This window comes from Nannobrachium achirus, assembly GCF_963921795.1.
Source record: "Nannobrachium achirus genome assembly, chromosome: 1".
NCBI lineage: Eukaryota > Metazoa > Chordata > Actinopteri > Myctophiformes > Myctophidae > Nannobrachium > Nannobrachium achirus.
This window is the reverse complement of record NC_137810.1, coordinates 33,126,198-33,140,173: the sequence shown is the minus strand read 5'-3', so window position 1 is coordinate 33,140,173 and position 13,976 is coordinate 33,126,198. Positions and strand designations below refer to the sequence as shown.

Genomic DNA, 13,976 nt, shown 5'->3' with positions numbered 1-13,976 from the left:
TGGCTACGTGCCAATATTTAGTGTTTTTCTCGCTTCACTCTCTGCTTGCACTGGCATTGACTATAGTGGCAAGCTGTGCGCAAGATCCTCATACAACTCCTGTGTGATTGAACAATGAAGCAGCATTTGTTCACTTACATCAGAGGCAATTCTGTAGATGCCTTTGCGGAGTGATTTCATCATCTGTTGTGGGGGTGGTTGTTGTATGACAGCTTACTGGCAATGGAGGGACGTCACAATCTCCCTTCTGTGCCAATTGTCCCGAAGAACCGATATGAGCAGGAAGTAATGTGGGGACAGCAGAGTACAAGCTGTGTTAGTCAACACTACTGATAGCCAGGAGCTAAATAGAGTGTGATGGGAGACGAGGTAGACAGAAAGGAGGCAGACAGTTGCTGCCAGAGACACAGGGACAGGTGCAAAGAGGATGATATACTGTATCATCTAGGTTTTTAAGTCTTTACTCGAGACTCACCTTTTCACTTTGGCCTTTAACCATAGGCATAGCTGGGCTCAATTTGTATTTGATCACACCTCCCATCTTTTATCTTATACATGTTTGTACATGCAGTACAATACTGTACGTGAAAGTATAAGTCTGTATGTGTCTCGTGCCATATATGGATAGATGCTGTACATACAATACAATACAATACAATACAATACAATACAATACAACAAACAAAACCATAAGACCAAAAAAACTATGTCAAACAATCCCGGGTAACAGCCACATACGTAATATAACAGTATATTGCGCCACTACCACGCCACAAGTCCTATTGGCAATACACATTATAAAGCCTCCCCACTTACGGATGTATTTATCCATTCTATCAGTCCTCCTATAAATCATTTCCTCATAAGCAGCCACCCTGCCAATCTCTCCGTACCATCTTGGAAAGAGGGACTCCCTGCCCTGCCTTCTTCCAACCCCTCATCAGAACCTGTCTACCAAGATTGCCGTCAGGATGAAATCTGCATAATAATCACAGTGGGCAACCTGCGCTATAATACGTGCCTTTGTGTGTACCGGTACATTCATGTGGGGAACATAAGTCATTGATACCCTGCCGATTTTGGCTTACAAATAATGGAGAATTGCAAAATGGAGAGGCCTGCAATTTTTGAGCGGTTCAAACCACTCCCACGTTTCACTTTGTGTGTATTAGCCAAAAGAAAGTAAGAGCACGGATCGTTTTTGATACCCATTCATTTTACATATATTTTTTATCTGTCTTTCCATTTGCATGTTTTCTGTGTAATAAATCGAATCGGCTTATACAATCTTTAAGTGTCCCTTCACTGTGGGAATGGGACTTCAACTTTTGCATTTGCTTTTCTTGTTTTGCCCTATAGCTACTTTGTCATGTATGACACTTATATGACTGCTTTACATTTTTCTTTTTTTGTGGATGTTTCTCACATTAATATTGTGAGAACAAGTTGCGAACAAAGTTATGGTTTAATGTATTGTATGCCCTGAATCTCCATTAAACAAAACTGTGGAAAAAGAAAACTATGATTGCTCTTCTGGCTTCAGGCTTTACTGCTCTTTTCCCGAAAACGTCCTGAAAATATCTTTCCCTGTTTTGCCTTTCAAATGTTTATGGAGAATGGCAAGAAGCTACTGTTCAAGAGCTATAGGCCAAGAGCCAAGTTTCAGGCCGATCGGTCTAGTGGTGCCAGAGATGAGCTTTTCCAGACAAACAGACAAGGCGCCAAGGCAGACAAGGGCGAAAACCTCCAGCCTTCAGCCGTCTGGCCTGGTGGAGGAAACCAGTGTACAGTAGTAGGCTTCACTCAATCCCTGGTGACATTTCCCTTGTACTTAGATGCTCGTTCACTTACACACTCTCTGCATGAACCAGTGCCACAGCCCTGAACTCTATTTTATTTACTATTGGCTCGAGACAACTGCAGCTGCAATCATCCATGTCTCCAGTTCCACAAGTACATGTACTAACAGGCAGGGAGACAGCGATATAAAGAGATATGGACAGGCAGGCAGATGCACTGTTAGGTGAATGGAAATGCAGACACACAATCTGAGGTGGGGATTGGATTAAGATGACTATAACCATGTTTGGGAAAAAACAGACAACACACTTGATGATGATTTGACTGTGGCATTCAACTGACAGCATCCGACAGTTGCATAGCAGCCAGGCCACAAACAAACACTATTTGAGGACAAAGTGCCCCCCTGAGACCTATTAGAGTAATTACATTTCACAGGATCACAGATACAGATATTCTGTAAACAATCCACAAGAGACGAGACAGACTACACATCCCTGTCATCTCCTGCATGGGGAACCAAACATCCAAGTCAGAGCCAAAACAAAAACCCCAGCCAAGACAGAGATGGTCAGTGTACCATCTGTGCTACACAGACATTATTTATTCAGATTGCACCCAATGCACCATTACGGCATATAATCGACTGCATACAGTATGTACGCCAGTCAACAAGTCCGACAAACTGTTTCCATATTGTTTGCCGTGCCGATCTCCTACATTTATTTTTATTACATCTCTAATTGACATTGCAATTGGTGCTAATGAGAGCAACCTGTGGCTGTAGGATGGAGGAATACAACCCCAAACCTGAACCTAACCCTAACCAATGTAGGACTAATGAGATGTCGGACTTATGGGCAGTCCCCAAACACACTCGCCCAAGTCAAAGCCGGTTACCTCTGAACGGTCTGACAGTTTGGGTGAATCTATTAGAAGAGGAGCTGGAACTGGACAGACCGGTCAGCTGGTCTCAGAGTAAGGACAAATCATTTCAAGTTGAAAAGTGTAGGAACCCCACCTTGGTTGCTGCAGAGAGAGGACACAAGCACTGTGACCTGGCACATGAGGGCATGCAGCTGCAGGTGGATGGGGGCAGGGACACCATCCACCTGGAGAAAGGCCAGAGAAAGGGGGGGGGACCCCCTCCCGTCATTGGACCACCGAGGACGCTGATGACACCACGGATGGTACCGCCAGTGAAAATCAGCCTGAGCCAGTGTCCGTGATATTCATGAGAGCCACGTCCAGATGTGGACTCACCTGGCCCATGCACGGGAGAGAGTAAGGACACCACTTCCCTGTGTGTGACCGGATGGGAAGGCCAACACACTATTGCTCGGGACCTCCGTGGGGATTGAGAGGATTTACAGGATGGCTGCGTTAGGGGTCGGGAGCCTCAAACGCAGTCTCCCTGCAACAGGTCTCTTTCGACGTCCTCGTTCATGACGAGGTTACCGACCACGTCACCCCTGATCAGATTGAGGAACTGAGGAGAGTGAGCCAGCTCCTCATCACACTCAACAGGCATGCTACGGAGTGGCTCGGACGCGCCCTGGATGCCTGCGCCATGCTGGAGCTCACCAGATGGCTGGCACCCATCAAGTTCCAGTCTTCATCGGGGGGAGACCCAAGAAAACACCTTATGAACCTCGAACTGAACCTGCACCAGTCAAGTTCCTGAGACTCACGATGGAGGCAAAGGATGCGCAGCATGAAGTGAACTCCACGAAGTGAACTTCACAAGTTCGCGAGGATGGTAGTACAGGGATATGGGCATTGACCCCAAAAATGCACATACCGGTACCTGGTTGGTTGTTTAAGCTGGACAAAATGTGCCCAAATGTGGCCATATTTTCCCAAATATGGCCACATTATACAATCCAACCAATATACCCACATATGGAGATCCCTGATGTCATAAATATATGCCCATATTGGCCATATATGGGTGAGATGTTTATATTCTTGTCCGTTTTATGCCCATATATGGAGATCCCTGATGTCACCATTATGGTTATGATGACATGGTTATGTCTGAGTCATAGTGATGGGCTGCCGGGGTCCGCCAACACACCTGCTGATCCATTTGCCAATCTTTTGTGACAATGGGTCGCATCAGAACCGTCACATCTTGTCTGTGTCTGTAAATCTTGTCTGTATGGGTAACGCTTGTCTTTTTTGTTGATTGACTCTCACTCTCTGTCATCACTGTGATGTCAGGGGAACCAAATCCCCTTTGTTGCCATATATGGAGATCCCTGTGATGCCAGGGGAACCAAATCCCTTTTATGCCCATATATGGAGATCCCTGTGATGCTAGGGGAACCAAATCCCTTTTATGCCCATATATGGAGATATCGGGATCCCTGTGATGTCAGGGGAACCAAATCCCCTTTGTTGCCATATATGGAGATCCCTGTGATGCCAGGGGAACCAAATCCCTTTTATGCCCATATATGGAGAACCCTGTGATGCTAGGGGAACCAAATCCCTTTTATGCCCATATATGGAGATATCGGGATCCCTGTGATGTCAGGGAACCATATCCCTTTTATGGCCATATATGGAGATATGGAAATCCCTGTGATGTCAGGGAACGAAATCCCTTTTATTACCATATATGGAGATATGGAGATCCCTGTGATGTCAAGGAACAAAACCCCTTTTATTGCCATATATGGAGATCGCTGTGATGCCAGGGGAACCAAATCCCTTTTATGCCCATATATGGAGATATGGAGATCCCTGTGATGTCACGGAACTAAATGGAGATCCCTGTGATGTCAAGGAACAAAATCCCTTTTATTGCCATATATGGAGATCGCTGTGATGCCAGGGCAACCAAATCCCTTTTATGCCCATATATGGAGATATGGAGATCCCTGTGATGTCACGGAACTAAATCCCTTTTATTGCCATATATGGAGATCCCTGTGATGTCAGGGTAACCAAATCCCTTTTATGCCCATATATGGAGATATGGAGATCACTGTGATGCCAGGGGAACCAAATCCCTTTGGCCAGATGGCCAAGACATGGCGCGACCTCGCCCTCGCCTTTCACCCTTAGGCGTCTTACTGCTATTAGTAGGAGGATAGGATAGTGAAAATAGCCGATCAAGCTCTCATTTTATTTCTTCAGATCAGATCGTCAGATCGTCTGGCAACCGGTTGTCTTTCTTCTTCTTTTCCTCTTCCTCCTTCTTCAGCCTGTAATATGAATCGATGGCATACTGATACTTGGCTGATGTTAGGCCGAGGAGGGAGGCCAACTTCTCTCCCAGGTAGTCGCAGACTGAGAGGGTGGAAGTGGCAGCTTTCCGCACGTAAAACCAGACGTATGGACCCACGTTCTTCTTTGATGGGGGGGATTTCCTCTTAGGCTCCTCGACGTCCTCCTCATCTGTACTGTATTCCTCCATCATCTCCCCACTGGCGAAATGGATGATTCGACGAGGAACTTTATCTTTTTGCTGCTTCTGTTGGGATGAGAGGGATGAGTCCCTCAAGGACCCCTGGTGGTCCTCGACATCTGTAATGTTCTCTTCCATGATCTCACCACTGTAGAAATAGAATGATTCGACAAGGAGCGAAACTAGAAAAGTGAAATTGCATGTGTGGTTGCCTACTTATAGGCTATGTGTGATGTCACTTGATGTCACGCCATGTCATTCAACTCCAAAAATGGAGGTGACTGACATCATATTGATGATGTAGTTGCCTGAGAAAGTCTTTTCCCACCCACATATGGAAATGACTGACATCATAGGTTTTGCCCAAATATGGAGATTATTGAATACATCATAATGTCCATAGTATATGTAAATGATGCAGTGGAGATATTTCGATCTTGGTGCGACCACCTAAACTCAACCTTAACCCTAACCCTATAACCTCAGCAAAACTAACGCTGGTGAATGCTAACCTGTTGAAATTCTAACCTGCCGACGCTGGTGAAATGCTAACCTGCCGATGCTGGTGAATGTTAACCTTGTCGGGCCAACTCCGTCATGGTCAATAGAAAAGGAGCGGCTACCGCCCAGAACTCATGTGCGATTCCAAATAACAGGGGTTCTACACATCTTTCCAGAGGCCATGTCTATGACATCAGCAGAACATGTATGATAAAAAAAGATTAAAATGATGACATCAGGGATCTCCATATATGGGCATAAAAGGGACATTGACAGAGAGACACAGACTTGTGGTATATTTCAGAACGTGAACACCCGCCTATCCGATCCCAATCTAGAAAGCGTCCCTCTCTTATAGTGGTCCTTCTGGTTCCCAAACTTGGAATTATTTTGGGGGTCCCCAGATGATTAGCTCAATGTGCAACATTGTTTTCTCACTCAATAGTAAAAAAATATGTATACAGGGTATCTTCACATTTCTTTTAACAAAGAGGCAAATATTGTGAAAATAGCAGACCTACATGCTCACAACACCTCGCACTGAGAGGCATTTTGAGCTTGTAGTTTGGCTTATAGTTCAGCTATACATTTAGTCAAACCAAATTACATAAAGGTAATGCCTGCGATTCCAAGTGCTTGTCATCATCATCACCATCATCCCAGACCAACCATGGATGCACTCAGATCCCACAGTCTCTTGGCTGCTTCATCGTCCTGGCCCAGAGGTGCCACTGTTTTAGGGCTGCAGTCACTGTAGTACAGTCCACTCTCATTCTGTAGGCCTTCATCCACCGCACAGTGGATGGTGGTCTGGGCCCCTTCCTTTGGCGATTTGAGGAAAACCATCAGTGGTTTACACACAAGTCTCTTCCACAGGGGCAGTGCAGGCCAGAGGTGACGCCCAAGCTCAGTTCGGATAACTCCGGGGTGTAGGCTGTACGTGGTGACCCCGGTACCTCGCAGTCGACGGGCCAGCTCCCTTGTGAAGAGGACGTTGGCCAGTTTGCTTTGCTGGTAACTTGTCCAGGGGTTGTATTCCTTGTCTAGGTTTATGTCATCAAAATGGATTTTTCCTCTCTTATGAGCTATACTGGAGACATTCACAACACGACTAGGAGCTGTCTTCTGCAGGAGATCCGAAAGGAGGTTGGTTAACAGGAAGTGACCCAAGTGGTTCACGCCAAACTGCATCTCAAAGCCATCTTCAGTCAGCCATTTTGGACAGGACATGACGCCTGCATTATTGATGAGAACGTCCAACCTCTCTTCACTGGCCAGTATGTCTTTTGCCAGTTCTCGCACTGACTGCAGAGATGCCAAGTCCAACATTTTGACAATAACGTTGCTGTTCCCACTGCTCTCCCGAATAAACTCTGCAGCTTTACTGGCCCGGTCCATGTCTCTACAAGCCAGAATGACCCTCGCACCCCGGCTAGCCAAGTCAACAGCTGTCTCTTTACCAATTCCTGTGTTGGCTCCGGTAATCAGGACAGTCTTTCCATCCAAACGTGCTTTGCTATGACACACCCCTCCTGCCAGCCATTTTCTCATTGCAAAGAATCCCACCCCTGTTAATGCGATGAGGGTAATAGTAAGATGCCCGCCAGAGGTTCTTAGACTCTTCATGTCTGTGGAACGTTATTATCGCTTTCCATCCAGAATACAAAATAATTTCAGGTCCAAAAACAACTTTACACACTGGTTTTAAAGATGTTTTCTACACAGAGGCAGGAAAATCAGCACATACTATGGTTGCGTAGGAAGTGACTGCTTTCAGGTCAACGACACCTATAAACCTATGTGTACATATGACTTGTATCTTTGCTCAATGATGTACACGACTGATGTCATAGATGACTGTCATCATAGATCACCGCTGCGAGCCATAATCCGAAGTAAACCTGCAATACATAGCTTATTTTATAACCACTTAAACCCTATTCTATAAATGCAAACATAGCATTTCTGTTACCACTGCCGTTATACTCTACTGACTCACCTGTCAGTGAGCAGGTACGGTAAAGTACTCTGTTTCTGTGAAAAGGACTGATATTCCCTATCACTGGTGTCACAGCCCTATGATAAGATACTAATCAGTATCATGGTCAGTATCATATTCATATCAGTGGTCAGTGTCATTATCTTGTTCATTAACAAGATCAGCATCATGTCAGTATAATGGTCAGTTTGAACCAACAACCGGGAGTTCATGAAACAGTGACTCATCTCCTGCACCACAGAGGCAATGAAGATATTTGTGAGTTGTGATAATTATATTAGGATCCATAGGATTAGAGAACTATGAAGTCACCTGTTGCAAGCTTGTAGACCTGCTAAAGCACAGCCAAATTTGCTCCGAGAGCCATGCAGCGCCCGGGGATCAATTAGTGGTTAAGAGTCTTGTTCAGGGACACACATCCACTAATTGCTGGCCTGGCCTGGAATCGTACTGGGACAACCAGGGCCTCGGGCTCACAGACATAAAAAGGTAGACACCTCCTCCAGCTCTGGGGCGTCTGTATCGCGGGCGCCATTTTACGGGTGAGGGCGAGCTTCTGCGTGCGTCACAGAAGGGGACGTTCGGTAGGCCCAGTGTGATCTAGGTGGGCCAATCAGAGGCAGGTAGGGGCGGGTCCTTTCTTAAACCCAGGGTGCGTTCGGATATAGGAACTGAGGGCACTGGTGTGCCCTGCCCTCTGGTTGTTTGTTTATTCGAACGCACCCTGTATTCTGACAAGTCCCGGAAAAGAAGCACTGTGATTGGCCAGTAGTCACTTTGAGTGGCAGCGTGCCTTCCGCACTTCCACCCTCTCGTTTTTAAAGGTCGCTCCAATGAAGTGCAGCGGTGAATGAGGTATCTAGGTTTTTAAATCTATGCTCTGGCTCCCCAGACAGGCTCACTAACCACTCAGCTATGGCCGGGGAGGCATGTGAAATGAAATGACTTGGTGTGTGATAAGATAGCCTATAGGGAGCAGTTACTGATACACTGTACTGTAACGTGTGACAAATAAACTGTGATGCAAACATGTTTTTATCTTTGAAAAAAATAAATGGTGAGTTATTGATTCCTTTTTAGATTAAATAATGCAAAACAATATAATATGTGTCATCATCTGTACAGTATACTGTAGGTGTGTGTGTGTGTGTGTGTGTGTGTGTGTGTGTGTGTGTGTGTGTGTGTGTGTGTGTGTGTGTGTGTGTTTCCACCTCTGTATTGCGTTCTTGCGAAGCTGCTGATGCTGTGTTTTGTTGGAATCCTGGGTAATAATATGCTACCGTGGTGTTCCTCCCTCCATCTCCTGAGCTTGGGGAGTGGGGGTTGGGAGGGAGGAATGGGAGGTGGTTTGGGGCTTTTGAGGAACGAGCCTTCTCCCCTCGTTCTGTAGCGACTGGGGGGAATAATTATGGCATGAGCAAAATGTTACTTCGCTCATCATGAAGGGTCTGTCTGTCTGTGTGTGTGTGTGTGTGTGTGTGTGTGTGTGTGTGTGTGTGTGTGTGTGTGTGTGTGTGCGTGCGTGCGTGCGTGCGTGCGTGTGTGTGTGTGTGTGTGTTTTGGGGTGTGAGTGAGGGGGTTCCTGTGGGTAATAGTGAGCTTTACACGGTAGTTGAAACACATTATACAGCCATGGGTTTTAATGCATCACGCAGTAACGAGCTCGCTGTCAGCCTATGGTATGTGTGATCAGAGGCTCGCTCTTTCTGAGCTAAACTCCAGGCAGACAAAGGCTACTGATGTGGAAGCCAATAAGCAATCTCTCCCACTGCACTGTGCTCCTTTTAGATGGTAATGTGTGTGTCTGTGTGTGTGTGTGTGTGTGTGTGTGTGCACTGTAAAATCCTGAGTGTTCATTTAAATCACAGTGTAAAACAAAATGTGACCAAAAACGGATCCATTTGGATATTTACACTTGATTTTACAGTGTGTTTCGTTGTGTTTGTTGTATGTTTATCCATCATCATGGCTCTTGCATTGCATTGTTTAACACAGCCCTTCTCTGATCCTGTAACCCCAAGCTGCAGTAGCAAAGCCAGGAGTTCTGGACTGTCCAAATGTGTACTCAGCTTTATGAGTCTATCAACATTCCATAAAATTACCTCCTGAACCTGAATTTAGATAGAATTTGACGGTATTATCAGAATCAGTATAAACTTTATTGTCACATCACAGGTTTTTAGGCGTAAAGTAGTTGGGGTAATTTGTTTTTGTGAAAGCTTCATCATTAGTGGCCAAGGCCACGAAGTGGCAAAAGGCCACTCTTTAATATTGGACTTCATCATTATTCTTCCGCCACTTTTTCTCTAGCGGCTAGACCGTGCAGTCGCTTTTTACGAAACTCGGCAGTATGGCAGAGGACTATGCCAAACGGCTAAAACGCGAAGCTCGCAACAATCGGCCAAAGGGTGGCGCTGTAGGAAGCCTTTGAAAAATGCCAACTTTGAACAGGTATAGCTCATGCCCTGTTTGTGGTACAGCAATGAAACCTGTATACACTTATGCGTCTCCTCATGCCGAACAACTTTTACACTCTGACTTTTGACCTCTGACCTTTACTTCTCCCACCATTTTGAATTATATGAAAAACAGTCAAAATCTATCTCCTCCTGGGATTTTCGCGTCACGTGCGCGAAACTTTTTTTACATGAACTTTGGACCAATACGGTCAGATCTGTGTGAAAGTGAAACATTATTTTTTAATAATTCACTGAATATTGCAGTTTCATGCAAATTATTCTTCTGCCTCTAAATCATACATGCAAAGTGACACGTTCATGGCATTTGGCAAATATGTAGAGGGTTAGTCCAAATATCACTGAAAGCAATCTTAGTCCAATTGGCCAAAGGGGGGCGCTATACAAAGCGTTTGAAAACTCAAACTTTAAAGGGGCATAAGTCATGCCTCGTTTCGTTTGAAGACATGCAACTTGCTTACACGCGTGCCTTGAATCAAATGGAAGACATCTGTGTCTTTGTTAAGTAAGCTCCGCCCTTCAATTTTCCGCCATTTTGAGCAATTTGTAAAACGCTTAAACCCGCTTTTATTCCGGAATTTTTGCGTCACGTGCACAGAACGTATTTTTACGTACGTATGTACTTTGGACCAATATCTAAAGATCTGTCAGATCGGATTTTTTTTTAAATTGAAACATGCTTTTTTAATAATTCAATGATTATTGCAAGTTTTATGCAAATTATTCTTCTGCTTCTAAAACAAACATTCAAAGTCATATTTTCTCACTGTGCAGAGCTGTGCATAGCACCCCTAGTAAGGCCTTTGTCTATCATTCCAGAGGTCCCCGGTTCAAGCCTTACCTCATGCATTTAAGATCCATTTCACAAAATATATATGAGTTTCTTTATAAAGTAATGATGTTTGAGTGCATTCATTTATTCATTTATTGTTGCAAACCAGGGGAAGCTCAGCCTCACACCTGCAGCCCATCTGACAATCAGCTGACAATCAGTACCAGCTCCCAGGTTGCTTCTTTGGAGCCAAAGAAAGGCAGTGCAAGTGAGTTTATTATTCTGAACTGTGTGGAACGGGCAGATTGAACACCTCTTCTCTACCAGCAGGTCAACTTTAGCAAAACACATTTTTGGAACAAAATGCCTCAAATCCTGCATGCAGCGTCCGAATGCCGTGAAAGGCCCAAGAACGCATGGCACCCTTTTCACTTTGGCCTATTATAGAGTCACCAGTAGGCCAAAAAAATCTACCTGACCTGCCGGAGTCCTGTTCGGAAGAACGCTGCTTCTAGTTTTTCTTTGATGTCTTCTTTGCTTTCCCTTGATGCCTTTTTGCTTTCCTGCTTTTTATGCCTTGGACACTTTATCGCTATATTATTATTATTGCTGTGACATGTGAGAATATAATACTATAGCAGTATTGGAAAATAATGTTTAAATGAAAAGGGATTTTTAAAAGTCAAAGTCTCTCTCTCTCACTCACTCTCACTCACTCTCTCTCACACACACACACACACACACACACACACACACACACACACACACACACACACACACACACACACACACACACACACACACACATACATAAACACACACACACACACACACACACACGCACGCACACACACACACACACACACACACACACACACACACACACACACACACACACACACACACACACACACACACACACACACACACTTGCTCGCTCAGTCACACACACACACACACACACACACACACACACACACACACACACACACACACACACTCGCTCGCTCAGTCACACTCACACACACACACACACACACACACACACACACACACACACACACACACACACACACACCACCCAAACCACAAATGTTTCAGGAAATGAAACTTGTATCTGAGGCGTGTGACTGCAGTTCGTCTACTGAAGCTCAATCTACAGAAAACTACCGTTGACACCGACAGACAGACAGAACTCATTGACAGGTAAGGACTGAACCAGAAAATCAAACATGTTACTGTACAATAGCACTGACTGTACATTATAATACTGTAGTTTAAGAGGATGCTGATATGTCTTAATTTAATACAAAATATAAAGTCTACTGAAAGCAGTTTGTGAAGACAAATAATATATCAGCTGTTTCTCTGGGATGGGCATGGCAGTGTGTGCGACAGGCCATCTGAACAATATCAGGCTGAGATCAGTTTTCTTTGCAGGAATCTGATGAAAGGATACAGTCAGTAACTGAACACTAAATCTAAACTAGTTTAGTTTTCACAACACTGCAGAAAGCCTGCTGATGTGAGGTTAGAATGACAAGGCAGACATCCAGACATGTGAGGCACAACCGAGAGAGCTGCCGTCTGAGCTGCTTACTGATGGGTGGTGGAAGTGGAATCACTTATAATATAACTTCTAAATGGCATTATACTGTAGTACTTGAATATTGATACATTTATTGTTGGTTCAAAAACATCGACAACGTAGCTATTAGCTTAGCTTGACGAGATGGGTCACATTCACACAGCGGCCATTTTGCTATAAAGTTAATGAAATAATGCTGTGAGAATAAAATGGCCACTGTGTGAATATAGTCTGTCTAAGTGAACGCACATCACAGTGAGGCGGTCCCTGTGTCAGATCTGATCTGATATCTGTGTCAACTTTTCAGTGTGATCTGTGTGTACAGTGATTACATGTGGAGAGTAAATGCCAGAGTGAAGAACGTGCACTGAGTCTGACTATTAGTTGTAGTTGTACATCTGAGCTTTGAGGTGTAGGCGCTACCGTTACAACAACTGTGTTTGTAATTATAGATTATTATGAATATTATAATAATTGAAAAGTAACTAACTACATTTACTCAAGTGCTGCACTTAAGTACAATTGTTTTTTACTTTAATGAAACAAGATGAGCCGAGTGCTTCAGAGTTTAGCATGTGTGGTATCTCCAGTCTTGTCGTGTTTGAGGTGCTAGAAGTTAATATCGGATTAAATCAGCAAGGAATCCCATCGGGAAGTTCTTCTCGCACACTCAAAGAGCCAAGGAACGCAGTTAAAAAGCCTTTATTTGACACTTGGGGCTTTTACATATTAAAACCAATAAAGCCGAACGGTTTCGACACAAAAGGTGTCTTCTTCAGGGCGTGGCTATACATCCATCCGTTTTGTCGAAACCGGTCGGCTTTATTGGCTTTATATTGTTTTAATATGTAAAACCCCTAAGTGTCAAATAAAGGCTTTTTAACTGCGTTCCTTGGCTCTGAGTGTGCGAGAAGAACTTCCCGATGGGATCCCTTGCTGTTTTTTACTTTAATGGAGTATTTTACATTTTCAACTCCACTACATCTGAAAAGCAAATATTGTAATGAAAAAAATATCACAAGGATGCAACTGGGACGTATCATCAGTGATGTAGCCTGGGGTCGACGGGTGTTTCGGGTCTCGCAACATCATACACCCTCGCCCAGGTGACCCAGCCGGGGTTGATCAAGTCCCGACTTACGTCCCAGTAGCTATCCACGATCAGTTCTATTAGGGAAAGACCAGGGTCACTCGATGTGCTGCACCGGAACTACTCTGCCGGGATTGGGGGCAGCGCCACTCTGGCGCATGGAAGAACTAGGCTCTATATGGGTTGACTCCTGGCCGGGCTCCTCCTACGTCTCACCAGGTCCTCTCCTGCTCTCACCAGGTTCAGAACCTGTGCGCTGCACCAGACTCCCGATCCAAACATTCCATTCAGCTGCTGCAGGTGGTTGGGACGCAAGGGTTGGCCAGTGGTAGTA

At 44.8% G+C, this 13,976-nt stretch overlaps 2 protein-coding genes across 2 annotated transcripts; both read right to left on the bottom strand.

Moving 5' to 3' along the window:
- Nucleotides 1-4,945: 4,945 nt before the first annotated feature.
- On the bottom strand, nt 4,946-5,353 carry LOC308287200 (protein FAM177A1-like; the record flags this gene model as incomplete). Its single annotated transcript, XM_080728318.1, has 1 exon — nt 4,946-5,353. The coding sequence occupies one exon, from the start codon at nt 5,351-5,353 to the stop codon at nt 4,946-4,948; it is 408 nt and encodes a 135-aa protein (XP_080584444.1).
- Nucleotides 5,354-6,370: 1,017 nt separating this feature from the next.
- On the bottom strand, nt 6,371-7,342 carry LOC308287189 (retinol dehydrogenase 12-like; the record flags this gene model as incomplete). Its single annotated transcript, XM_080728307.1, has 1 exon — nt 6,371-7,342. One exon carries the CDS (start codon nt 7,340-7,342, stop codon nt 6,371-6,373), a length of 972 nt encoding a protein of 323 aa, XP_080584433.1.
- Between the last annotated feature and the right edge of the window lie 6,634 nt (nt 7,343-13,976).